Source organism: Eutrema salsugineum, unplaced genomic scaffold, assembly GCF_000478725.1.
Source record: "Eutrema salsugineum unplaced genomic scaffold, Eutsalg1_0 scaffold_16, whole genome shotgun sequence".
Taxonomy (NCBI): Eukaryota; Viridiplantae; Streptophyta; class Magnoliopsida; order Brassicales; family Brassicaceae; genus Eutrema; species Eutrema salsugineum.
In genome coordinates this window covers 3,158,811-3,181,621 of record NW_006256858.1, presented here as the reverse complement: position 1 = coordinate 3,181,621, position 22,811 = coordinate 3,158,811, and the positions used below count along the sequence as shown (strand labels likewise).

Sequence of the window (22,811 nt, the reverse complement as noted above, 5' to 3'; positions counted from 1 at the left end):
CCCTATAATCGAGGCCCATTCTTAACCGCTTAATAAGAAAAATAGTTTATCTTTCGCACTGTTTACTGTTTAAAACGTGATCATTAATCGGATTCGTTGTAGAAACCAGAGAGAAGAAGCTAAATCCTTCGATGTAACGCTTTCTGTTAATCAGTGAATGGTTCATACTTCATATCCTCAGCATACATTTTTAGATTTCCACTAAAGCTCTTTCTAGAGACATTCCAATGCAGGACAACATACCGGCGGGCTATGTGAACCGGGCTAAATCCTGGTTTGAAACCGCCACAGCTCCACAAGACCCAATATTGAACCAGGACTTAACCGGACGACCCAGTTCATGGACTGGCCAGGCAAATTACAAGTTCTCTTTCTAGTGAGAAGCAGAGCAATGTAGGATTTCAGAGTCCGGTTTCTTATAGATAAGCTTGGTGTGAAGGATAGTATCCAACATCGAAACAGCTTCAACGATGTGCTTGCCTTTGTTCAACATCACACAGCTTGCCCTGCAAATATACAAAATCCAAAATTAGACAAAGCAACTGTTAAGTTTTGTTTTGTTTGGAGCAAAAAGATTTGACCTTTTGCCATTTGCAGCATCTGTGATCTCAGCTCGAGTAGGAACACCGGATTTGACAAGTGATTCCAGAACCTGAGTTGCCATGATTACCGGTACACGAGCAACTTTACAAATACCTAAAACCTCTTCTTGAATATTAGCCAATCTCTCCCATCCACACTCCACTGCAAGATCACCTCGAGCTATCATAACTCCCAGAGGATTCGAACACTTCATTGCCTCTAATAGAATCAAGGGTAGATTCTCAAACCCACTTTCCGTTTCAATCTTGAGAACAATACCTAGCTCATTAAGTTTCCTTTTCTTGAGCTCTTGCTTAAGAACGGATATATCATGGACATCACGTATGAAAGAAATGCCAACCATGTCAGCACGTGAAGCTACAAATTCAAGATCTTTGATATCTTTTGATGTGAGGCCTTTGAAACGGATATCACTTTGGGGAATGTTAATGGACTTCTCTGATCCTAGCTTAGTACCCTTTGGACCAGCATGAGTGATGGAGACAATTACCTCTGAAGGGCTAGCTCCTTTGATTACTCCCCATATTTTGCCATCATCGAAACTAATGGTTTCACCAGGCTTGACAGAATCGAACAAATAACCGCAAGGACAAGTTACCTTATGAGCTCCTGGAACAGTTACACAAGGTTCATCGAACGATCCTTCTCGGGTTAAGACAAGTAAGTCTCCCACTTTGAGCCTTACAAAAGATTCCTTGGGAGGAACATCCACTACTCGTCCAACCAAGCGTCTCCCTTTTTTTCCCTTAACGTATAACATAGTTCCAGACTCAATATAAGCAGTGTCAAAACATTCAGCTACAAACCCGGAACTGGAAAAAACATCAAACTCTTTTGTGATTCTAAGCATCTTCTTTTTCCCTCTAGCGTCACATAGTCTTAAAGAATCACCCATCTGGAGACCAGAGAGAAAATCCTCGTCTTGCACGAATATAGTAGCATCAGGCGAAAGGTGAGCAGGAGGAGGTTGTGTTCCTGTGAGGGAGAGCCACACCAGAGCAGGAGAAACTGCATTTCCATAAGCATCTTTCTTTGGTGAAACTTTTATCACGCAAGGACCAGGTTTTAAGGTACCAGTTCTCAGTTTTGGTCCAGCTAAATCCATAAGAACGCGGCATGGCATCTCTAGCATCTGAGAGGTTCTTCTTACTCTTTTGATGATCTCACCCCAAACGCTCGGGTCTCCATGTGCGCAGTTTATACGGATAACAGAAGCTCCAGCTTTAAGAACATCGGTTATAAATGTTTCACTCTCAGTTGCTTCTTTACCAACAGTTACCATGATATGAGTACTTCTTCCCTCACGAAGTTTTCCAAGTAACAACTCTTTATATGAAAATACTCTTCCTTTATCATTCTTCTTGCTACTCTTACCCTTCAGCTGCTTAGGATAGGCATTATTCCGAGATTCGATCACATCACTCTGTTTGCTATAGGGAGAGTTCATCAACAGATTAATAGTGGAGTTAAGGCTGGCGAGGACAGTCACATTGTTGTTGTCTAAACTTGACAGACCAAGAGAAGCAAGATCGCTGTTGAGCTGCTCAATGTCCAATGACCTCAAAGCCATATAATGGATTAAGTTTGTCGCACATTCCAGATATTTTCTGCAACAGGCAGTATTACAAATTAGGCGATAGCAAAAGCCGACAAAAACAAGTAATGCAGAGGGATATATGGCTTGACAATTATACAAGATTTGATATTTATCTATGCTGAAACGAGCATAAGAAAATTTAGGGAGAAAATGGTTAGAATGGTAAAATGTCAACGGACCTGTCACATGACTCAAGTCGAGAAGCATTCCACTTCTCTGCTGCTAATAGATGAGACCGAAGAGCGTTCAGTTTTTCGACAACACTAGCCACATTTTGGTCTCCAAAGCTTCCTCCAGAGTGGTATATTTCTAACTCGAGACGAGAAAAATCAGCTTTAGAGTCTGGAAAGTCACTACTTTCTGTAGAGGTATTACCACCAAAGATAGCCTCCAATTCAGCTCTGCCTTTCCCGTTCGCTGAGGCTCGTAATGTTCTCGGAACACGGATTTTCATCTGATTAAGTGATGATAATGGAAAAGTCTTTTTAGGCTGGATGTTCATGTGATGCCTTCCGGGGAAGCAAAGAGTCTTGTCCCTTAACAAGTGGTTTGATTCAGTGGCTACCATATCGACTAATTGGAACACCTGAGAAACGAAACATAAAGAGAGAAAACACACAATAGCAAACAGATATTAGCTCAAGAGAAGGTAATGTGTCTCAACAGTATACAGTAATGAGCTTGACCGGTTGTTACAATGAGAGACATGTACTCACATTCTTATGTGTTGTCGATAGATTTGTGACTGAAGTAGCAGAACTCATGTACAATGTCATCTGCCCAGTGATAGCAAAGCTGATCAGGAGGAGAAGAAACAAAAAAAGCTACAAAGCAGAAGAAGAGAAGACTAAGAGAGAAATCGAATTTAGACAAATATACTCTTACAAACCAACAAGACTCAAAAAACGATACAACTTGAAATATGAAACAGGGAATTTTCCTTTTCTCAGATATTATTAAATCACTTTGAACGACACTAGGCATAATAAAATAACCCACAAACGCAGTAAACGAAAATTGAAAACACAAATAAAAAAAAATTCTAAGTTCGTGAAATGCAAAATCAAGCTTCCTACGTGAATATTGAAATCCAGGAAAAAAAAATCATGTGATGTGCCATAATCATACGACATTAAGAAATCTGAGAGTATTTCTCCAAGGAAATATCAACCTTAATCCACTGGCACGGTTTTACGATTGTAGCCGAGAATTTTATTTCGGATGCTATTCTCGAGGGAAAAAAAAAAACAGGAGATGAGCATGAGAAGTACCTTTGTAATGGAGAATCGGTCGATTCAGATAAACTCTTCGCACCTTATGTAGAAGATACTAATAAGAAGAAGAAGAAGAAGACAACTCAGATTTCTCAACTCAGAAAACGAAGAAGAAGAATGGCGAATTTTCCAGGAGAAACAAAAAAAGTGTGGTTAAGGATAAAAGGAGAGTGTGGCGAGCGCGTGCCAGATTCTTACAAGACCCCACCTCTCGCTGAATCTAGGCTGAAATCAAAATGTCCATTCACCACGACGCCGTTTTGTAACAATCTAGATTTAAGAAAATAGAACCAATCGGTTTAACCAAACCGATTCCGGAAAACAAAAAAGGAATGATGGTATAGAAACAACATTGGCTTATTACATTATTTTTATTTTCTTAAGTCTGGCAAATTGGCTATATAAACGCAATTACCTTTTAAAATGTGAAAATTTGATGAACTATAAACAGTAAAAAAAATGGGAATCATATCCTCAAAAATGAAATTATGAAATAGTTGATTTACAATTCATCACCATTACTTTATAAGTACTTCTACTTCAACAAGCAATTTACAATTCTTTTCTTGAATGACCTCAAAAACAAAATTATTTACAAACATAACACAACTCATTTAAATCTCTTATTAGTTACGCGATTAAACGAAACCTATAAAAAACGATACAAACACAATTTTTTCTAAGCATAACATTTGTTCAACACAACACTCTCAATAGGAATCTTATCCACCGGAAAAGCACAGTCCATCTTCGTTCCCTTATCCGGCAACAAACTACACGGCTCCGGCTTAACCCTGCTCGTAACTCCGGCAACATCTGTACAGTTCCACTGCAGCTTCTTCGTGGTCGGAGACAAAGCTATACTCACATTCGACATACAAATCCCCGTAAACGGATCGTTCTTGATCCCTTCGAGCCTCGCCGACATCGTAACGTTCTCTGCCGTCATGTCACGGTAGTTGATATTTCTTATCTCCGGCAACGCCTTGGGATCGAATCCTATAGGATGCAGTTTATACGAACCGGTTATCCAGAAAACGTATTTCATAGTCTTCATCGTAAACCTACGAGCGAAAATGTCTTTGACGTAACCGCCACGACCAATCGCGGTTTTGACTCTGATCGCGGATTGTGTGTTGATTAGTGTCACGTCTTCGATTCTAACGTCTTTGATTCCTCCCGACATTTCGCTTCCGATGGCTATCCCTGCGCTGTCGGGAGAAACGCAAGTGAGACGTCGTATCGAGAGCTGTTGCGTTGGGATCGCTGTCGCGATTCCGAATTGGTCGATACCGCTTTTTACCGCGATGCAATCGTCCCCGGACGTTACGGAGCAGTCCTCTATTATTGTGTTGGTGCAAGAATCTATACGTATAGAACCAAATCAAGAACATGAGTGCTTAATAAAACAAATCAAGAACATGAGAGTTGAATTAAACCAAAATCAAGAACATGAGTCTTATATTAATGTGTTCGTGCAAGAATCTATACGTAGAATCAAAATAAAAAACATGCGTATTTAACAAACCAAATCAAGAACATGAGTCCTCTATTAATTAATGTGTTCATGCAAGAATCTATACGTAGAACCAAATCAAGGACATGAGTTCTCTTTTAATGTGTTCGTGCAAGAATCTATATGTACGTAAAACCAAATCAAGAATATGAGTTTGATAAACCAAATGAAAAACAAAAAAGGGAAAAAGCTATTTTCTTAACTAGAACGTAACGTTTTTCGTAAGATAATTATACAGAAACGTTATATCCTATAGGAATTAATGTGATCATAATGTATGCATACCAGGGTTGATTCCATCGGTGTTAGGAGAATCGATAGGAGCATCGATCTTGATATTTCTAACGATGACGTTTTTGCAATACACAGGATGTACATTCCACATTGGAGAATCGATTAAATTGATATCCGAGATCTGAATGTTTTCTGAGAAGATTATTTCGATCAACAAAGGTCTCGATATTGACTTGAAACCACCACCTCGATACTTTACCCACCATGACTTGCCTTGTCCATTGATCGTCCCTTTGTTACCTAATAAATTTAACAAAATTGATCTTATAAACCAAAATATACATTTTTGTTTCTATCTCGTAATCTTGATCAATTGTGTGATGTATTAATGAATGAATCGTTGTTGTGCTTACCGGTGATAACAACATCTGTTAGGTTACTTCCATAGATTAAACTAGCAAACCTTGCATCTCCATATGACGGCAAAGGTGGCATCATAGGATATTCAAATTCGTCCTGTTTGATTTAACCAAATTAGTGACTATTATTCTTCCACCAATTATTTATACACAACATCGAATTCTTATTTATTTTTTTTCCTTTTGAAAACGTTCTTATATAATATAGGCTAATATATATAACACTAGCTAAAATTTTGAAGGTAGATATTACCTGAGAAGCAAGAATTGTTGCACCTTGTTGGATGAACAAAGTAAAATGGCTTGTGAGGTTGAAACTTCCGGTGAGCCATTTTCCCGGCGGAACAATGAGTTGTACTCCACCGTCAGCAGCCAACGGAGTAAGCTTGCTAATGGCTTCTCTAAACGCTTTCGTGTTCGAGGTTTTTCCATCACCAACAGCTCCAAAATCCGTCAAAACCGCATTGTGTTTCCGACAATTTATCGCCTGATATTCAATACCTTTCTTGCTCTCAATGCGGGATTCCATCATCGGAAAACCGAATATTGTTAATACCACTAGTATACACAAACTTATCTGAATCATCTTCATCTGTAAGAAAATGAATACATCAGATATATCATATCTCCCTTTATTTAGTTAGAAACGAGACAAATAAACGAATCACTATTTGATAGAGAAAAAAAAAAGAGAATCAATAATAATTACCTTAGAATTTGAGATTTCAACGAAAACCTCCATTTACCGGATCTGAACTTATAGAAAATGATAAGTCAATATCATTAGTGGAAAGGAAAACAAAAATCAAGAATAAAATGGTAAAATCTGATCTGCATAAACACTCAAATATCCTGAATTTATAGATTGTGATCGTGTACTGATTTACCAAATAAGCAAAAGTTATTGATTTCCCTAAAGATAACCTCTTTTCTTTTTCTTTTATTAAAACAGTTCAATTTTAGATAACCTCTTTTTCTTTTAATAGCAAGGATAAATCTATTCAACGGTCAGAGATTACAGATGTTGTGATTAGTCCACTACAACATCTAAAATTTGGATTTTATTGTTTTCAAGATAGACATAAAATTGCCTCATATGCTAATTCTCAAAGTCACCAATAGTCATTACATGAGCATCTCCCATCTTTAAAATGATGAAAACGATTCAAATCTCTCAATACAATCTCTCTACCAGAAACCGTCGTTATATATTTCATCGCGTTATGGCAATCCCCGCAGACCCTTAAGTTCTTGAACACCCTTATCGGTCTTGATTTCCCAGTGCTTATAAGCCCAAACGCAACCGCGACTTTCTCACTGTGCTGAAACAATAATCTTTCCTTCTCTGCCTCACCATCCTCTTCCTCTAGCTTGTGAAGAACAAGATCCGTATCAGGAACATATCCACAACGTCTTATCTCTCTAATCAACCGGTCCAATTCGTCGTATATTCTGTGAGCATTTGGGTGGGATGTATCACCTACATAGAACTTATGAACCTTATCACCCACTTCTATCCAGCTGCAACCTCCTTCTTTAACCAAGTTTCTCTCTTTCATCTTCTTCCTCATCTCTGCAGATTCTTCCCATTTCCCTACATCCAACTATTCAAATTAGTTTCACTTCACACACAAGTTTAATCATTAGAAGGAGGAGTTTTATTGGTTTGTGTTTGAATTATACTGATACCTGCACTAGCGTATATGTTTGAGAGTTGTATATAAGCTGCGGGCTCATTCGGGTCAAGTTCTAAGATCTTCCTCGCAGCCATCTCTCCAAGCTCTGTGTTACTGTGAATTCTGCAAGCTCCAAGAAACGTACGCCACACTAGAACATCAGCTTGGAAGGGCATTGTGCTAATGAACTCAAATGCGTCTGTGAGAAGCCCGGATCGACATAGAAGATCAACCATACAAGCATAATGCTCCATTCTAGGTTTGATCTTGTGGTCTTCATACATTGATTTGAAATGTCTCCATCCTTCGGAGACCAAACCAACATGGCTACATGCGGACAAGATTGCGACGTAAGTGACCTCGTTTGGCTTCATCCCTTCTTCTGTCATTTGGCTGAATGTTTCGAGTACCCTTTTAGCGAATCCATGTTTTGCGAAACCTGTGATCATTGAAGTCCATGAGATGACATTACGATCTTCCATTAGATTGAAGACTCGGGAAGCTGTGTCAATGCTTCCGCATCTGGAATACATAGAGATCAAAGCATTGGAGACGGGTTGATTGCACGAGAGCCCGAGTTTAAGCACCTGTGAATGGATTTGCTCGCCTTTTCTAATTGAACCAATACTTGCAACTCCACTTAACAAGCTAGCAAATGTGAAAGCGCTAACACCTAATCCTCTCTCAGTGATCTCATTGAAAAGCTCAAAAGCTTCCTCAAAATCCAAGTTCCTGCAGGTTCCATCAAGAAAGGTGTTATATGAGACCAAGTTCTTCTCAGAAAGTGATTCAAACGCTCTCCGAGCGTCTTCCATCCTGTCTGCTTTAACAAACATGCTGATAACCGAGTTTGCAACACAGTTATTCGAAGCAAGACCTCTTTTAAAGGCATGAGCAAGAACCTGTTTACCTCCCCGTGGATCCGAAAGATTTCCGCATGCCTTGAATGCGCTCGAGAAAGTGAAATGATTTGGCTGGACACGACCCTGCGTTATCATTTCGCAGAAGAGACTAATAGCCTCTGTATCGAGATTACAGTTCTGCATATAACCTGTGATCAATGCCGTCCACGACATAACACTATGATCCTGTATTCTATCAAACACCTTCCTGCAATCATCTAACGAATCATCCACAGAGCATTTCGCATACATGTCAACTAAACTACACCCAACATCATCTGCGAGTCCAGACCTAATGGCCCAAGAATGCAATTGCTTCCCTAAAGAAAGATTCTCCAACTCAGCACACGCAGAGAAAACAGAGCTTAGTGTGAACTTATCTGATTCAAATCCGCTTAAAACCATGTCCAAGAAAAACCTTATTGCTTCCCTAGGAAACCCCATTTGCATACACCTAGTTATCATCAATGTCCAAGTAACAACATTTAGCTCAGACATTTGATCGAACACTTTATACGCATTCTCTAGATTGTTCTCCCCTTTCACAAACATATCGATCAAAGAACAACCTACACAGACATCGGATTCAAAATGCCCAGTCTTCATCAAAAACCCTAAAATCACTCTCCCAATCGAAACATATTCCGAATTCGAGCAAGCTCGTATCACTGCCGTGTAACAATAATCATTTGGCACGAAACCCAACTCCAGAAACCGAACAAAAAGTTCAATCGCATTGAGTTCCTTTCCATTATTAGCGAAACAAACCATCATGGCACTCCACGAAACAACATCTCGCTTACCAAATCTCTCCATAGTCTCGAACACATCCTCGGCTCGCGCTAAATCTCCGGATTTTGAATACAAGCTGATGAGTGAATTGTATAGAACCGAGTCAGGCTCGATATTAAACTCAACTAATCGGGCGTGAACGAGTTTCCCGAGTCGAAAATCGCGTGCTCGGATACAAGACTTGAGGAGGGAGGAGAAAGTGACCGAGTCGGTGGGGCGGATCCCATCACGAGCCATGAGATCGAGAGCTGAGATCGCTCCCCGAAGATCGCCGGCATTGAGATGACGGAGGATCAGACGGTCGGCGACGTTGATCCGATTTGGAACGGACGGTCGAGATGAAATCGGAAGTATGGCGGGAGATGGAAGCGAAAAGCTTATCATCGCCATCGGTTTCCCATCTAACGATTCCGTTACCGTATCTCAATGAAATTTTAACTATCTGAAATTTACATTATAACCCCTTATGTTTTATAAAACTTGTATTACTCCGCAAAACTATATTTTATTCCAATTAAACACAATTTCATAAACCCTAATATCTTAAAACCCGAACACTCACGAATCTGTTTCTTCTTTCCTGTTTCTCTGAACAAAATCAGCTATAATGGAGATTTCTGTTATTGCTTCGTCCTCTATCGATGGCGGAATCGGAAGCTGGGATCTCAAAACCGGGAAAGAGCAGCTTCGATTCAAGACTTGCGCCTCTCCTGCGCACGGTCTCACCGCCGTCGGAGAAAAGTTCATCGCCGCCTCTCAGCTCCGTAACGCATCCGCTTCCTCTGGCTCGATTTTCTTCTGGTCTTGGAACAAGGTTCTTACTTCTCATTCTCCGACTTCACCCACTTTTATATTCTCTGAAGACCCTTTTATTGAGGATTAAAAGATGTTTTTGATTGTAGCCTCAAGTTGAAGTGAGGAGCTTCCCAGTGGAGTCAATAAAAGCTCTTGCAGCAAACACAGAAGGAACTTACATAGTTGGTGGTGGAACCTCTGGAGATATATATCTTTGGGAGGTAACAATTTTATATTTTTAACTTCACTTCTGGTGATCAAACGTATTTGAGCTTCATGGGGGTCTAAAGTACAAACTTGTTCAATTGGTGAAATTAGGTTGCGACTGGGAAGCTTCTTAAGAAGTGGCACGGTCATTACCGTTCAGTAACTTGCTTGGTGTTCTCTGGAGACGACTCTTTGTTGGTTTCAGGATCTCAAGATGGATCTGTTAGAGTCTGGTCTCTAATAAGGTTAAATTTTGTGTATTTCTCTTGCTGGGTTTCAAAATTTTGATTGCAAGGTATTGCCTTTATTCTTATTCCTTGCTCTTGTTGGTTAGTTAGGCTATTTGATGATTTCCAGAGGCAGCAAGGGAACACTCTCTATGAACACAATTTTAATGAGCATACAATGTCTGTAACCGACATTGTCATAGACTATGGAGGCTGCAATGCTATGATAGTTTCTGCTTCAGAAGATCGGACTTGCAAGGTACTTATTTGGACTGTTAATCTTACACATTTGTTAACAACAATGAAGTTAAGTTCTTTCATAAATGATATGGCTTTTATTTGGTATTTCATGACTGTAGGTCTGGAGCCTGTCAAAGGGGAAATTGTTGAGAAATATCATCTTTCCTTCAGCTATCAATGCACTTTCATTGGACCCTGGTGGGTTTGTGTTCTATGCTGGTAGCAGAGATAGCAAGATTTATATCGGCGCCATTAATGCCACAAGTGACTATGGGACACAAGTTCTTGGTTCAGTATCCGAAGAAAGGTACTTCACGTTCCTTATATTAGATACTTTCTTCTTCTCTTTTGTTTGCATCTTGTAAATCATAATATATTTGAACAGTATGTTGATGTAATTTTTTACTCTAAGATTGTTTTTATGAGATATCTCATATATTTGAACATCAGCTTGTAGTAGTTGTTGATTCTAAGATGGTTTTTTTTACTAGATCTCTTAACATGTTGCATCTGATTTTCCGTTTCAACGGATTCAAGTAATTGACTTGTGTTGAAAACTTAACATCCCTTAACTTATTTATAATTATTGACTTAATATTTTTTCTTCTGAGCAGCAAAGCTGTTACTTCCTTAGCATATTGCGCAGACGGAAACCTTTTGATTTCTGGATCAGAAGATGGTAATATTTGTGTTTGGGATCCCAAATCACGTCGTCCTGTTCGTACTTTTGGCCATGGAAAAGGTACATTTGTTAGCATTCTCTTCTGTTTGAGTTTTACTTAGGCAAAATGATCTTTCAGTGACCCCCCATTTTTTGCTTGTCACGAACTTTTCCTTACAGGCCCTGTGAACAATATTCAAGTAGTTAGAAAAACGATTGTTGCTAATTCCAACAAAACGCAATCTTCCTGGAAAAGACACGGGTCGCTCTTACCTCCGCCTTTGGAAAAATATGAAAGATCAGGAGAAGAAAGTATGGATGGTATTGTTATCGTTGATCCACCGCCATCTGCTGATGTTTCTGTTTACTCTTCTTTCCTCAGTGCTGATCTTATTAACGAGCAAGTTAAAGAGCTTCAGGTTTGTGTTTCCTCTGTCTATAGAAAGACAAGATCTTTTTTTGTTTTTTGTTTCTTTGGAGAATGACCCAAAGCCCTGAAATTTCTCTGGAAAACTCTGTTTTTCACAATTGTTTATTTGTTTTTGGTGTTGTTTCAGCAACAAGGCTCTGCAGCAACGGAGATCGAAATGGAAAGACTGAAACTTGAATACAAAAAATCTTTACAGATGAATGATCAGTGGCAGAAGAATTATGAGAATTTGCTTGAGGTCGTCATGGAAGAACAAAACGGTGTTTCAAATTGAAAGTTTTGATTAAACTATTATTGTCTCTATCAATACTTTTTTTTGGAAAAGTATTGAAAGATGTTTTTTCAAAGAGAATTACATTGAAAGTCACTTTTTTAGTTTAGAATTACAGGATTAGGTAATTTGTGCTATTGAAACACTTTATCAGAGTATAAAGTCTTTTTAGCAAAAAAAAAGGACACACGCGAAATTTTTAAGAATAATGTTTATCACATTTAAAAACAGAAACAAAACTCGAAAATAAAATTTTTAAATTTAGAAATGAATTAAATTAGAAACAATTTGTTTAACAGTGTATATATTTGGTTTTATGACAATATTTTTAGTGTTTTTTTGGGATTTAAAGAAAATGAAAGACAATTTCGGATTTAAGGAAAATAATAAATGCATCAATAATAATACAGTGTCTTTTTCTGTAAACCTAACACAAAAATCTGTAAAACAAACTCAAAAACTATGTTTTACAAGTAAAACACTTTTTTCAAATGATATTTAATCTCGCAATTAAAGATGTTTTAGTTATTTTTCCAGTTTCGTTCCTTGTAATGAACATCACTCTCTCTCTCTTTTCTTTTAGGTGTGATTAACATTAAGGCATATGCTAGTATAGAATCAAAATTACATGCAGCAGATATTAATTGTTTCACTAAAACAAGGTGCGGCTCTTGTTCGATTAGTTAAAGATAAGAGAATGCAAAAGAAATATGAAAATTATTTATAGCAAAGATGAAAATTGTATTCAATCAAAATAGTATGTATTGGTAAATGCCCTTTTGTATAGTTTTGTAATCTCTTTTAAGTATTAAGTTCTTAATATTTTCTCTAAATCAAAGAAGAACTCAACACAATTTACTGAGTAGAGCCTCTTTTTTGGACAGCAGCTTTGATGCTTCTTAGAGATTCCTCCCAATCATCACAAAGCCGATGAGGATCGCTAATGACCGTTGGATCAACAGATAAAGAAATAGTCATCTTGTTCATATAACTTTGAAAATGCATCGTCAACGCCTAATCAAAGACCAGTGCGATCGTTTAGTCTTAACTCTAAATCATTAAAAATATAATAGTATAAAATAGAATGGTCTAAAATCTTACATGGGGATGACCATAAACACTTGGGGCCATGTAAGTGACGGGATGTCCATAGAAGCTAATTTCTTCCATAGGACCAACCAAGTTTGAAAACGTCATCGTTGTGTTCGACAATGCTCTATGTAATATATTAGCTGCTCTCTGCATTCATTTAAATTCACAAGATCGGATTTATACTAACTAAGAAAAATATATGAACGTTAGCTTTTATTTTTAATTTGATGGAGTGTTTGTTAGTTGATTAATGACACTTCAAAGTGTATGACTATGGTTAAATTTCGAAATAATTAAATATATAAGAATATTGTATTAAACTAACCTGAACCCCAAGTGATTTGATAATCATTTTACCGACAATGAACGTCAACGCAGCCTCTAACGAGTTCTTCTTCCGGTCGATGATGGACTTGGCTCTTCGGATATGGTCCAACGGGTCATTGTGTAATGCAATAGAGACTGGAAAAACTATGTAACCAATCCAATTTCCCCATCTACACTTGGATCCTTTAGTCATCATATCAGCTAGATCCTGTTTTGTTATCAAAAACAAAAGAAAATTAATTAAAATGTATAGCTTTTATATAATATTGTAAGTAAATGATGTTAATTTGCCTGGATTCCAGTAGTAGGTCTTATGTTTACAAGAACAGCTGCCCTTAGCCTTATTTCTTTAGGAATGGATTCTTCTTGGTCTACTGTTTTCTTCTTCTTCTCTCCTATTATTTATCAAAATTAAAAAACTTAAATTTCTTACTTTGATAACATATTTAATGTTCATTAACAGAAAATTCATAAATATTAGTGATTTACCGTATCTTCTCTTTAAATATTGCGAGAGACCAGCCTGAGATACTCCAAGTATAACGTCGTTGACAGTCTACTAGACCAGAAAATAGATAAAATGGCAAAATCATACATGTCACCTATACTATCTATTTATTTTAATATGGTAAAATTTACGGTTTACCAAGATGAGAAAATCACTTTACCATTTTCATGGCGTTCTTGATTAGCTTTATGTCGTCAAAACTTACGGTACGATGAACCAAACACATCCGTTTACACTTTCTTAACCGAAAATCGCCTTTGATCGGTGTTGACGTGTCCTTGAGAAACAATGTCGTAGCAATAAACTCCAAAGCATCACAAACCGTATTCAAAACCACCATAATCGCCGACCATAGAGCCATAAGCAACCACAATAACCGGGAATCACCCACTGAACCGGGCATTAAACGCGATGACCCAGAAGAAGACTGGTTCTGATACGGGAGGCTCGGGAACTCATCGGGGTTTGATGTTTTACGCGTACACGCGAGGACTAGAGACATTAGAGACATACCATCGCCAACAGAGTGATGGATCTTTAAAATGGCAACGTTTTCAGCGTCTGAGGTTTTCAAGTCGAGTAAGTGAACTTCCCATAATGGCTTCGAAGTGTTTAATGGGGTCGTAGTGAGGTCGGAGACGTAGCTCTCAAGAAAAGCGTCTGCGTTTGCGTTTTCTATATCTTGCGTTTCGAATTTGGGTATGATGACGTGATCCTCGGCCACCACGTTTGTCCGAACCCATTTTTGTTCTTGTCTATTGTTGCTCCCACTGTTCACCTTCAATAAATTTTATTTATTCAAATAAAAATGTTAAAATCATTTTCCTATAAAAATAAGAGAATGCCAAGAATATTGTAAATCAATCGATGTTTTTCTGAAATAATTACTATATTCCTGAAAAAAGAATACCATTTGGTGGAATAACAATGTCCTTTCTTAGTCAACCAGTAAAATTTCAATTATGTGCTACGAAAATGAAAATTGTCCTCCCCGATTTGGAATATAATCCTCAAATGTATATATTCCTGTTGACTAGAAATATATATATATATATACTTTGGATTTCTTTCCTCTCATTTTGACTAAAAACAACAAATCCTTAGTGTTTTCTTTTTCCAATTGATACGTCTTCCTAAGAGCATGTCCATCAGGGGTTCTTCAAGAGTTTATGGCACAGGTTTTAAGACGAAATTTAATAAAATAATAATTTTAAAGGTAGAAGTTCATGGCCCAGGTTTTTCCCGACGAACCTGAAGAACCCAGGTTCATCTAGATTCATCACACGTGGAGCATCCTGATTAGTCCAAAAAAATAATTTTAATTTAAAAAAATAAAAAAAAAATATTATTATATTCGGATGAACCTATTTCTCAGAAGTTCACTGATGAACCTGGTCTAAGCCATATACAATCAATGCGCTGCTATATCGAAATCAATTAGGACTTGACATGGTAGGAGAATTTCATGTACTTGTAAGCATAAAGAAAAACACTATTATATCAATCACACACCAACATCCAATGAAAGATAAATTCATTAAAAAAATGAAAAACATTTTACACATGCAAGAAATATAAATGCCCCACTTGTATATATGCTTTTGTCAATTAATAATACACCCAAGTCATGTCTATGTATTTTTGTTCAATATTCTTTAACAAAAAAAAAAATAATAATTTGTTCAATATTAGTTTCATTTGAACAAAACAAGGTTGGTAAAAAAGCATTTTACACATAATGTTTCTCGTTACCGTTATTTAAAGGTTATAATTAATGTTACCGTTATTTAAAGGTTATAATTAACTGGATATTTATATATGTGTGTGTGTATCATATGTAAGAAAGTGTACAAGACTCACCAATTTACTGGAGAAACGAGGATGTTTAATCAAAGTCTGCTTTATGCCTTGGATAATTTCATCTGGCTTGATCTTGTTCTTCAAACCAATCACCGATATGATGTAGCAGTTGAACTCCGGCGCGTGAAACAGACGCGCCGCCGGGCTAAGCGGTTGCTCGTCCTCTTCTTCCTTCTTTTCCACTGTTATATTCGCTATGTTCCCGTGTCGTCGTCGTAGTGTCTTAATCTCCATTGTTTTGATTATCTCTCTCTATGTGTGTAAGTGTGTAACTCGAGTGAAGTCTCGATTCGAATATTCTCCAGTCGTGCTGTGCCACCTTTTCTTTATAAATTCATGGGTCGTTTTCAGTTTGGAAACTTTCAATTCTTAGTATTCTTTTCGGTCGTAAACTTTCCCTTTCTTTTTATTTTGTGTGGAAACTTTCAATTCATGGATCCAAAACTATACCGATGTATGAGCCTCGCTTAAAGATTATATGGTCCATAAAAAATCCAGAAATACATAGAAACATATCAAAACTAGATGCCTTTTTACCCAAAAAAAATTAATAACTACGATTGGCGTGTAAAGATAATTAATAGAATATACTCTTTTAAGATTACATTTTAGGTACGATTTAATTTGAAATTTATAATTAATATTAGAATTTATAAAAACGTACAAACTATTAAGTTTAGTCATTCAAAACACATAATAAGAAATCTACTGTATTGTAATTCATTAACTTTCAACTACTACTGATCCATTTTGTATAAATGATGAATGAAAACAAGAGGCTATTTAAACAAATGTTTACAAATTTTCTCGAATTAGAAAACAAAATTCTTATAATATAAACAAAGATCGACATTTTAACTATAGTACTTCTTCTAGTTTCTATTTTAAATTTTGAATTTTGAGACTAAGAAAAAAAAAAGATCTTTGTTCGAACTATATTTATTAAAGTTGTTTTTTAGTGTTTATCTGATAAATAAAATTCAATAACATAGTTTATTAAAAAAATTTAACTTATCAAATAATATATAGATGATGCTTACAACAAAAGACAAAACTGTTAGGTGTGACAAAGACAATGTTCGGTGAGTTCCTCTCTGGTTATTGTTGTCAGAAATGTATACAAAATTCTGAACCGATTTCTTAAATTAATAATCAGTAGCATAGTTTTGACAATCCCCCTAGAAAATATAAAATCCATAATTCTCTCACCAAATTTAAAATTGTAACCAATTGCAAAGGTTGCCCATCTGTTGGCAAAGAATAGACCTCCAAATTATAATCTCTATTCGGATTGTGTCTATCCACCACATTGGCTAATTGATACTTTATATTCTAACTATATGATTTTCATTTTTTGTCATTAACTTAAAACGGTCAACTAGTCAAACCGGTGGTATCGAATTTACATATATATGATTTCTAATTAATAAAATCTATTTCGCCGTAAAAAAATATAACCAATTGCAATTTTAAAATTTTTAAACTAAAACTAAAACTATTATTATATATAATTTGATTTGGTCGGTTTTATATCTAAACTATTAGTCCGTTAATTAGTTGTTGGATTAACCTCAGTCCCAACTCCCAAACATGAACGGCACGATTAGGCACGATGCTAAGTTGCTGACGACGATACAAACCTTTCAAGAATCGGCCATAATCTTCTTTCCACCAGATAATGTCTTCCTCAACATTTATTTAGAATTCTATATAGTTTTTAATAATAATTATTATTATATATATAGCTGCAAAATAATAATTATTTCACATTTTTGCCATGGCCATATCTGGAGTTAGGCCAGTTTGATATTCTAGGCTTTTTAACCAATGATATTCTTGGAGTGATTATATATATACAAATACATTTATTAACCCAAAAATTATTCTATATTAATATGATGATCATGCCTCGTACGTTTTACCCCAAACACCACTTTAATTACAATTGTACATACTGGTACGTGGTAAGTGTTTTCTCTTATCACTTTCAATTTTTAATCTTTTTCTCTTTGAATAAGAAGAAAAATAGTAAAGATAGCACAATCTACTGATGAGTGGAGCCTCTTTCTTGAACAGCAATTTTGATCATTCTTAAAGATTCCTCCCAGTCGTCAAGCAGCTGATGAGGATCACTTATGACCATTGGATCAACGGTTACAGAAATCGTCATCTTGTTCATGTAACTTTGGAAATGCATTGTCAACGCCTAATAAAATACCCATAGAAGATCCTCAGATCTTATTCACTAATTAAGAAAAAAAATTTAATAATATAATTTGTTAAAACAACTTACATGAGGATGTCCATAGACACTTGGGGCCATGTAAGTGATGGGATGTCCAAAGAAGCTAATTTCTTCAATAGGACCAATCAAGTTTGAAAACGACATCGTTGTGTTAGACAATGCTCTATTTATTATATTAGCTGTCACCTACATTCATTTCAATTCATATGATTAGATTAACGACCAACTAACAAAAATAAATGATGAGTTAGGTTTTGGTGTTTAACGATATATATCAAATGTGCTAATTATTAGTCTAACTAATTACCTTAACTCCAAACGAGTGGATCATGAGTTTACCAACGATGAAAGTTAGAGCAGCTTCCAACGAGTTTTTCTTCCGGTCGATGATCTTTTTGGCTTTTCGTAGATGTTCTAATGGATCATCGCGTAAACTAATAGAAAACGGGAAGACTATGTAGCCGATCCAATTTCCCCATCTACACTTTGATCCTTTAGCCATCATATCAGCAAGATCCTGTTTGAACCAACAAAATATAAATTTCTTTATCACAAAATAAGTTTATTATATTACCATCGTTAAAAAAAAAAGAAGTGATAAGGTATATGAAATTGCCTGGATTCCAGTGGTGGGTCTTAAGTTTACAAGTATAGCTGATCTTAGCCTTATTTTTTTAGGCATATCATTTGAATTCCTTTTTGATTCTTGATCTTCTCCTATTTTCTTCTTCTTCTGTCCTATTGATTTATCAAAAGATTATCTAAATTCAATCGTTAATAATATGCAATCATGTAAATCTCGTTATATATATTACCATATCTTCTCTCTAAGTATTGGGACAGAGCAGCCTGAGTTACTCCAAGTACTACATCGTTGACAGTCTAGTATACCAAAAAACTAAATAAGTTAAATCAAACGTCGATAATAAACACAAAAATAATGTTAGGAATCTACAGATCTAGAATACTCTATAAAGGATTCTTACCATCTTCATGGTATTCTTGATTAGCTTTATGTCGTCTAAGCTTACGGTACGATGAACCAAAGACATCCGTTTACGCTTACTTAACCGGAAATCGCCTTTGATTGGTGTTTCAGTATCCTTAAGGAAAATTGCCGTAGCAATAAACTCCAAAGCATCACAAACCGTATTCCAAACCAACATAATCGCCGACCATAGAACCAAAATTAACCACAAGAACCGGAAATTACCCCTTGAACCTGCTGTTAACCGGGAAGACCGAGAGGATGATCGGTTTTGGTACGGTAGAGTAGGGAGCTCTTCGGGGTTCGATGTTTTACGCATACAAGCAAGGACAAGGGCCATGAGAGACATACCGTCTCCTAAAGAGTGGTGAAACTTCAAAACGGCGACGTTTTCTGCGTCTGATGTTTTCAAATCGAGCAAGTGAAGCTCCCATAATGGCTTCGAGGTGTCTAAAGGGACCAACGTTAGATCGGAGACGTAGCTCTCAAGAAACGCGTCTGCGTTTGCGTCCTCTATGTTTTGCGTTTGGATGTCGGGTACAATGACATGATCGTTAGCGGAAACGTTTGTCCGAACCCATCTTTGTGTTTGTCTTTTCTTGTTCCTTTTGTTCACCTTCAAATAATTAAATATTTTTCATCATATATGAAAACTAACATAAACATCTTCAGATAATAAACATATGTAGCCACTTACTAAATTTCTGTAAGGGTTAAAAGAGAAAACTATGAATATATTTTTTTTTTCAACAAAGAAAAGGTTAATTCGCAAATACAGATAATTTTTTCAACAAAAAATACATATATATATATTTAATTAATAACATTATTATAATAAAATATGATAACAAATCAAACATGAGCAAAATATTTTGACTATCAAAACTAAAATTCTCGTAAAAGCTAATGAACTACTTAGTCTTTAGACTAAATAAAGCATCAATGTTAGTTTTTTTAGGATGAAATACTCGCGTACTCGATGACCTTTTTTTATCTTTGGGTATACTTCTGTATTGTTAAAAGAAATTGTCTGCGAGATCTTTTTTTTTTAAACCAAAATGGAACAATATCCTCCCACTTAGAAATTTATATTCATTGACCAAAAATATTTCATTAAATGGCCATTTCTTTTTATTATTTTCCGAATTCTAAGTTTTTTCTTGCATAAATATATTTCACAGGTTAACCATTCCAAGCCTTAATAAATTACTATATATATATATATATGTTTCATACTTATATATTGTATCTATAATTACAAAAATACACACAACTATAGTTTTCCCAACAAATTTTGTAATTATAGAAAACAAAGCTATAAGAAAAGTAGACGATTAAATTAACTCTTGAGTACAAGAGACAACAAAAAAAAATATGTACAGACAGTGGTTTAATTTTAGGCGCAACTTAAAATCTTCTCTGGTTTGAGAGCTTTCTAGTGAGACATTGTCAAGAAAAATTCAAAAAATACAAACCCAAAAAAAAACAACCGCCCTACAAAAAGATTATTGGTCAAGAAACACTATCCAGACTCGACGATCACGCAACACTCGGAGAAAAGTCAAAATCCATCAAAATTAGTTAAAAAAGTTTGTATCCATCAAAAAGAGTTATAATTTCTTTTTTCTATATATTTTTGGCCATAGAAAACATTAATATATACGAGTTTCAGATGTATATGGATATACATATTAAGTTTAATTATCTTTGCCATAAAACTTAAGTTACAATGATTTTAATTTCTAAACAGATTTTTATGTATGTAAAAGAGTGGGACTAACCAATTTACTGGAAAAACGAGGATGTCTGATCAAACTTTGCTTTAAACCTTCGATAATCGCATCTGGCTCGATCTTCCTCTTAACACCGATCACCGTGATAACATAACAATTAAACTCCGGGGCGTGGAACACACGCGCCGCCGGACTAAGCGGTTGCTCCGCTTCTTCTTCCTCTTTGCTCACGGTGGCCTCTGATAGGTCTCGTCGTGTGTCTATCTCCATAGTTTGCTGTTCGGTCTTAACCCTTCTCTTTCTCTCTCTCTCAACATAAAATATTCGCTCTTTTAATATAGCCTCCAATTGTGCTATGCCACTTTTCTCTTTATATAGTGTTTTGAAAAATCTAATCACTTTCTAACCAAAAAGAATTAGCATCGTGGATAGTTTAACCCACAAGCTTACATACCCAATTATAAATTTAATATATGTGGCGTTTATAAAAAAGTTATTTTTTTTAAACATCAAAAAATATATTATTCTCTCTGTTTTATAATATAAGATGCTTTTTTTTTCTTTTATAAGATGTCTTCTATGCAAATTTTCATGTTATCTGATATAGTTTTTTGAATTCTGCAATCTTTTCTATTGGCTAAATTATTATTTTTACTAATAATTAAATAAGATGTTTTAATTCTAAAAATTTCTTAATTTCCACACTTTTATCTACTGATGGCTCTTTAACTGGACTGATATATATATATATATATAAGACTAATTTTGTTTTATTATTTACCCTCTTTCCCTAAGCGTTATATCATTTTTTCTCTGCATGTATTAAATAATATTATAGCACTATCAATTGATAATATTTAATGTATGCAGAAAAAAAATCATTTAATGTATGCTGGGTTTAGATACTCCAAAATAGACCAATGGAAATTTTAAAGTTTTTGGAGATAATATACTGTCTTATAAGCCTTGTCTTATAGACCAAGGCTAATTACCTTGCTGTTTTATTATATAGGTAATAGGAAGTTCAAAAACCTTTTTTGTGAGGTAAAAAGTTCCCTTGATCCGTTGATCGACAAGATAACAAAAGAGCTTATGAATAACAGACCTATAGGCTATAGGTGGTCCGAAAATCGAGAAAGAAAGATAAATTCATATTTTCAGCCTCCCAAATAATAAAATAAACTTGGGTTGATTATCCAATCCAATGGAAAAGAGATATCGGAAATACATTATTATAGAGGATCTAAAAGATCGGACCAAACACTTCTTTCAAGAGCTCCAAAGACGTGGAATCAACAATAAATAAAAAAACTATTGACCTTTTGTCGGAACAGAAAGAATTCATTGAGAAAAAAAATAGATAAATGACCGCTCTGAATATATATAACTCACCATCTTATTTAATTCTAAGAAATATGTTTCGAAACCTTGGTAGCAATTTCATTTGAAAGAATGTTCTCCAAAGACCAGATAAAGGCTTCTTGTAGACGCACTCACTCAAAATTTCAAATATTTAACAATCGTTTACTGGTCGATTTATGATTCGCTCTCGTGACTCTGACGCTCATATATCTTCTAATAACTTAATTATACATGAATTGTACTTTTGAAATTAGTCAAGTATTTACAACTCGTTCTAGTACTTCTCCGCGATTGATTTAGACTCTTCTTTTTATTATACAACAGTTTTTTTTTCTCTGTTTGACAGCTACATGTACGACATTTATAAATCAAATTCAATGAGATTAGTATGACAATATGACCGTTATACAGAAAGACAGAAAATTGACCACGTCAATAATATATTTTCTGTTTTTAACAGATTATAGGGAGATAACATGAATTTATCCGACTGACTGAAATATACACACGCATATGAACAAGTGTCAGCACATATAACAACAATAATTAATAATAATATAAATTCATGGTCTAACACGGCACGATGCTAGCTAGTGACGACGACACAACCATTGAAACCAATAATAACGTCGGTCGCCTTTATATCTCACAACAACAATAATATCTAATATCTATGGGTAGACTCACAATATGTTATATAATTTTTTTTTTTAATATCTGTAGCCTGTATACAATACTAATTTCACTACAAGAAAGAGGGGCTTTTCCGTCGAATTATTTACGACGATTTGTAGTCGTCGTAAATACGACGTAATGTCGTCGTAAATTTACGACGATCAAAAATTTTGTCGT

General features: G+C 35.6%; 6 protein-coding genes across 7 annotated transcripts; 1 reads left to right on the top strand and 5 right to left on the bottom strand.

Moving 5' to 3' along the window:
* Window positions 1–128: 128 nt before the first annotated feature.
* On the bottom strand, window positions 129–3,598 carry LOC18021445 (plastidial pyruvate kinase 4, chloroplastic). 2 transcript variants are annotated; one of them, XM_006404107.2, is made up of 5 exons: window positions 3,472–3,598; window positions 2,917–2,976; window positions 2,380–2,786; window positions 582–2,210; window positions 129–506 (listed from the first exon to the last, which is right to left on the bottom strand). In XM_006404107.2, the coding sequence occupies exons 2-5, from the start codon at window positions 2,974–2,976 to the stop codon at window positions 374–376; spliced, it is 2,229 nt and encodes a 742-aa protein (XP_006404170.1). In that variant the 5' UTR covers window positions 3,472–3,598; the 3' UTR covers window positions 129–373. The 2 variants fall into 2 exon arrangements, with proteins under 2 accessions (XP_006404170.1, XP_024013787.1); XM_024158019.1 differs by having other exon boundaries at window positions 2,917–3,024; window positions 3,472–3,594.
* A 555-nt stretch (window positions 3,599–4,153) lies between these two features.
* Window positions 4,154–6,563, bottom strand: LOC18021444 (probable polygalacturonase). The gene is made up of 5 exons (XM_006404106.2): window positions 6,353–6,563; window positions 5,897–6,235; window positions 5,638–5,740; window positions 5,276–5,524; window positions 4,154–4,839 (listed from the first exon to the last, which is right to left on the bottom strand). Exons 1-5 carry the CDS (start codon window positions 6,383–6,385, stop codon window positions 4,154–4,156), a joined length of 1,410 nt encoding a protein of 469 aa, XP_006404169.1. The 5' UTR covers window positions 6,386–6,563.
* A 126-nt stretch (window positions 6,564–6,689) lies between these two features.
* On the bottom strand, window positions 6,690–9,403 carry LOC18021443 (pentatricopeptide repeat-containing protein At3g49170, chloroplastic). The gene is made up of 2 exons (XM_006404105.2): window positions 7,333–9,403; window positions 6,690–7,237 (listed from the first exon to the last, which is right to left on the bottom strand). Exons 1-2 carry the CDS (start codon window positions 9,401–9,403, stop codon window positions 6,756–6,758), a joined length of 2,553 nt encoding a protein of 850 aa, XP_006404168.1. The 3' UTR covers window positions 6,690–6,755.
* A 178-nt stretch (window positions 9,404–9,581) lies between these two features.
* LOC18021442 (protein ROOT INITIATION DEFECTIVE 3) lies at window positions 9,582–11,965 on the top strand. The gene is made up of 8 exons (XM_006404104.2): window positions 9,582–9,827; window positions 9,916–10,029; window positions 10,127–10,260; window positions 10,354–10,501; window positions 10,602–10,789; window positions 11,097–11,224; window positions 11,324–11,562; window positions 11,701–11,965. Exons 1-8 carry the CDS (start codon window positions 9,621–9,623, stop codon window positions 11,845–11,847), a joined length of 1,305 nt encoding a protein of 434 aa, XP_006404167.1. The 5' UTR covers window positions 9,582–9,620; the 3' UTR covers window positions 11,848–11,965.
* A 734-nt stretch (window positions 11,966–12,699) lies between these two features.
* LOC18021441 (O-acyltransferase WSD1) lies at window positions 12,700–15,865 on the bottom strand. Its single transcript, XM_024157970.1, has 7 exons — window positions 15,632–15,865; window positions 13,932–14,549; window positions 13,753–13,819; window positions 13,555–13,637; window positions 13,262–13,471; window positions 12,946–13,083; window positions 12,700–12,858 (listed from the first exon to the last, which is right to left on the bottom strand). Exons 1-7 carry the CDS (start codon window positions 15,863–15,865, stop codon window positions 12,700–12,702), a joined length of 1,509 nt encoding a protein of 502 aa, XP_024013738.1.
* A 1,701-nt stretch (window positions 15,866–17,566) lies between these two features.
* Window positions 17,567–20,984, bottom strand: LOC18021440 (O-acyltransferase WSD1). The gene is made up of 7 exons (XM_006404102.2): window positions 20,646–20,984; window positions 18,863–19,480; window positions 18,692–18,758; window positions 18,493–18,614; window positions 18,184–18,393; window positions 17,925–18,062; window positions 17,567–17,837 (listed from the first exon to the last, which is right to left on the bottom strand). The coding sequence occupies exons 1-7, from the start codon at window positions 20,865–20,867 to the stop codon at window positions 17,676–17,678; spliced, it is 1,539 nt and encodes a 512-aa protein (XP_006404165.1). The 5' UTR covers window positions 20,868–20,984; the 3' UTR covers window positions 17,567–17,675.
* Between the last annotated feature and the right edge of the window lie 1,827 nt (window positions 20,985–22,811).

Bases quoted from the DNA above. Each gene is read 5' to 3' on its own strand.
- LOC18021445 (XM_006404107.2), bottom strand. From the start codon at position 2,976: ATGACATTGTACATGAGTTCTGCTACTTCAGTCACAAATCTATCGACA. The intron at 2,787-2,916 runs GTGAGTACATGT...TTCGTTTCTCAG, and splicing joins TATCGACAACACATAAGAAT to GTGTTCCAATTAGTCGATAT. The intron at 507-581 runs GTCAAATCTTTT...GTATATTTGCAG, and splicing joins GATGCTGCAAATGGCAAAAG to GGCAAGCTGTGTGATGTTGA.
- LOC18021442 (XM_006404104.2), top strand. From the start codon at position 9,621: ATGGAGATTTCTGTTATTGCTTCGTCCTCTATCGATGGCGGAATCGGA. The intron at 10,261-10,353 runs GTTAAATTTTGT...TTGGTTAGTTAG, and splicing joins AGAGTCTGGTCTCTAATAAG to GCTATTTGATGATTTCCAGA. The intron at 10,790-11,096 runs GTACTTCACGTT...TCTTCTGAGCAG, and splicing joins GGTTCAGTATCCGAAGAAAG to CAAAGCTGTTACTTCCTTAG.
- LOC18021441 (XM_024157970.1), bottom strand. From the start codon at position 15,865: ATGGAGATTAAGACACTACGACGACGACACGGGAACATAGCGAATATA. The intron at 14,550-15,631 runs GTGAGTCTTGTA...AATTTATTGAAG, and splicing joins CTCGTTTCTCCAGTAAATTG to GTGAACAGTGGGAGCAACAA. The intron at 12,859-12,945 runs GTAAGATTTTAG...GTCTTTGATTAG, and splicing joins GTGTTTATGGTCATCCCCAT to GCGTTGACGATGCATTTTCA.
- LOC18021440 (XM_006404102.2), bottom strand. From the start codon at position 20,867: ATGGAGATAGACACACGACGAGACCTATCAGAGGCCACCGTGAGCAAA. The intron at 18,615-18,691 runs GTAATATATATA...ATAAATCAATAG, and splicing joins ATACTTAGAGAGAAGATATG to GACAGAAGAAGAAGAAAATA. The intron at 17,838-17,924 runs GTAAGTTGTTTT...GTATTTTATTAG, and splicing joins GTGTCTATGGACATCCTCAT to GCGTTGACAATGCATTTCCA.
- LOC18021443 (XM_006404105.2), bottom strand. From the start codon at position 9,403: ATGGCGATGATAAGCTTTTCGCTTCCATCTCCCGCCATACTTCCGATT. The intron at 7,238-7,332 runs GTATCAGTATAA...AGTTGGATGTAG, and splicing joins AAACATATACGCTAGTGCAG to GGAAATGGGAAGAATCTGCA.
- LOC18021444 (XM_006404106.2), bottom strand. From the start codon at position 6,385: ATGGAGGTTTTCGTTGAAATCTCAAATTCTAAG. The intron at 5,741-5,896 runs GTAATATCTACC...TAAATCAAACAG, and splicing joins CAACAATTCTTGCTTCTCAG to GACGAATTTGAATATCCTAT. The intron at 5,525-5,637 runs GTAAGCACAACA...TAAATTTATTAG, and splicing joins AACAGATGTTGTTATCACCG to GTAACAAAGGGACGATCAAT.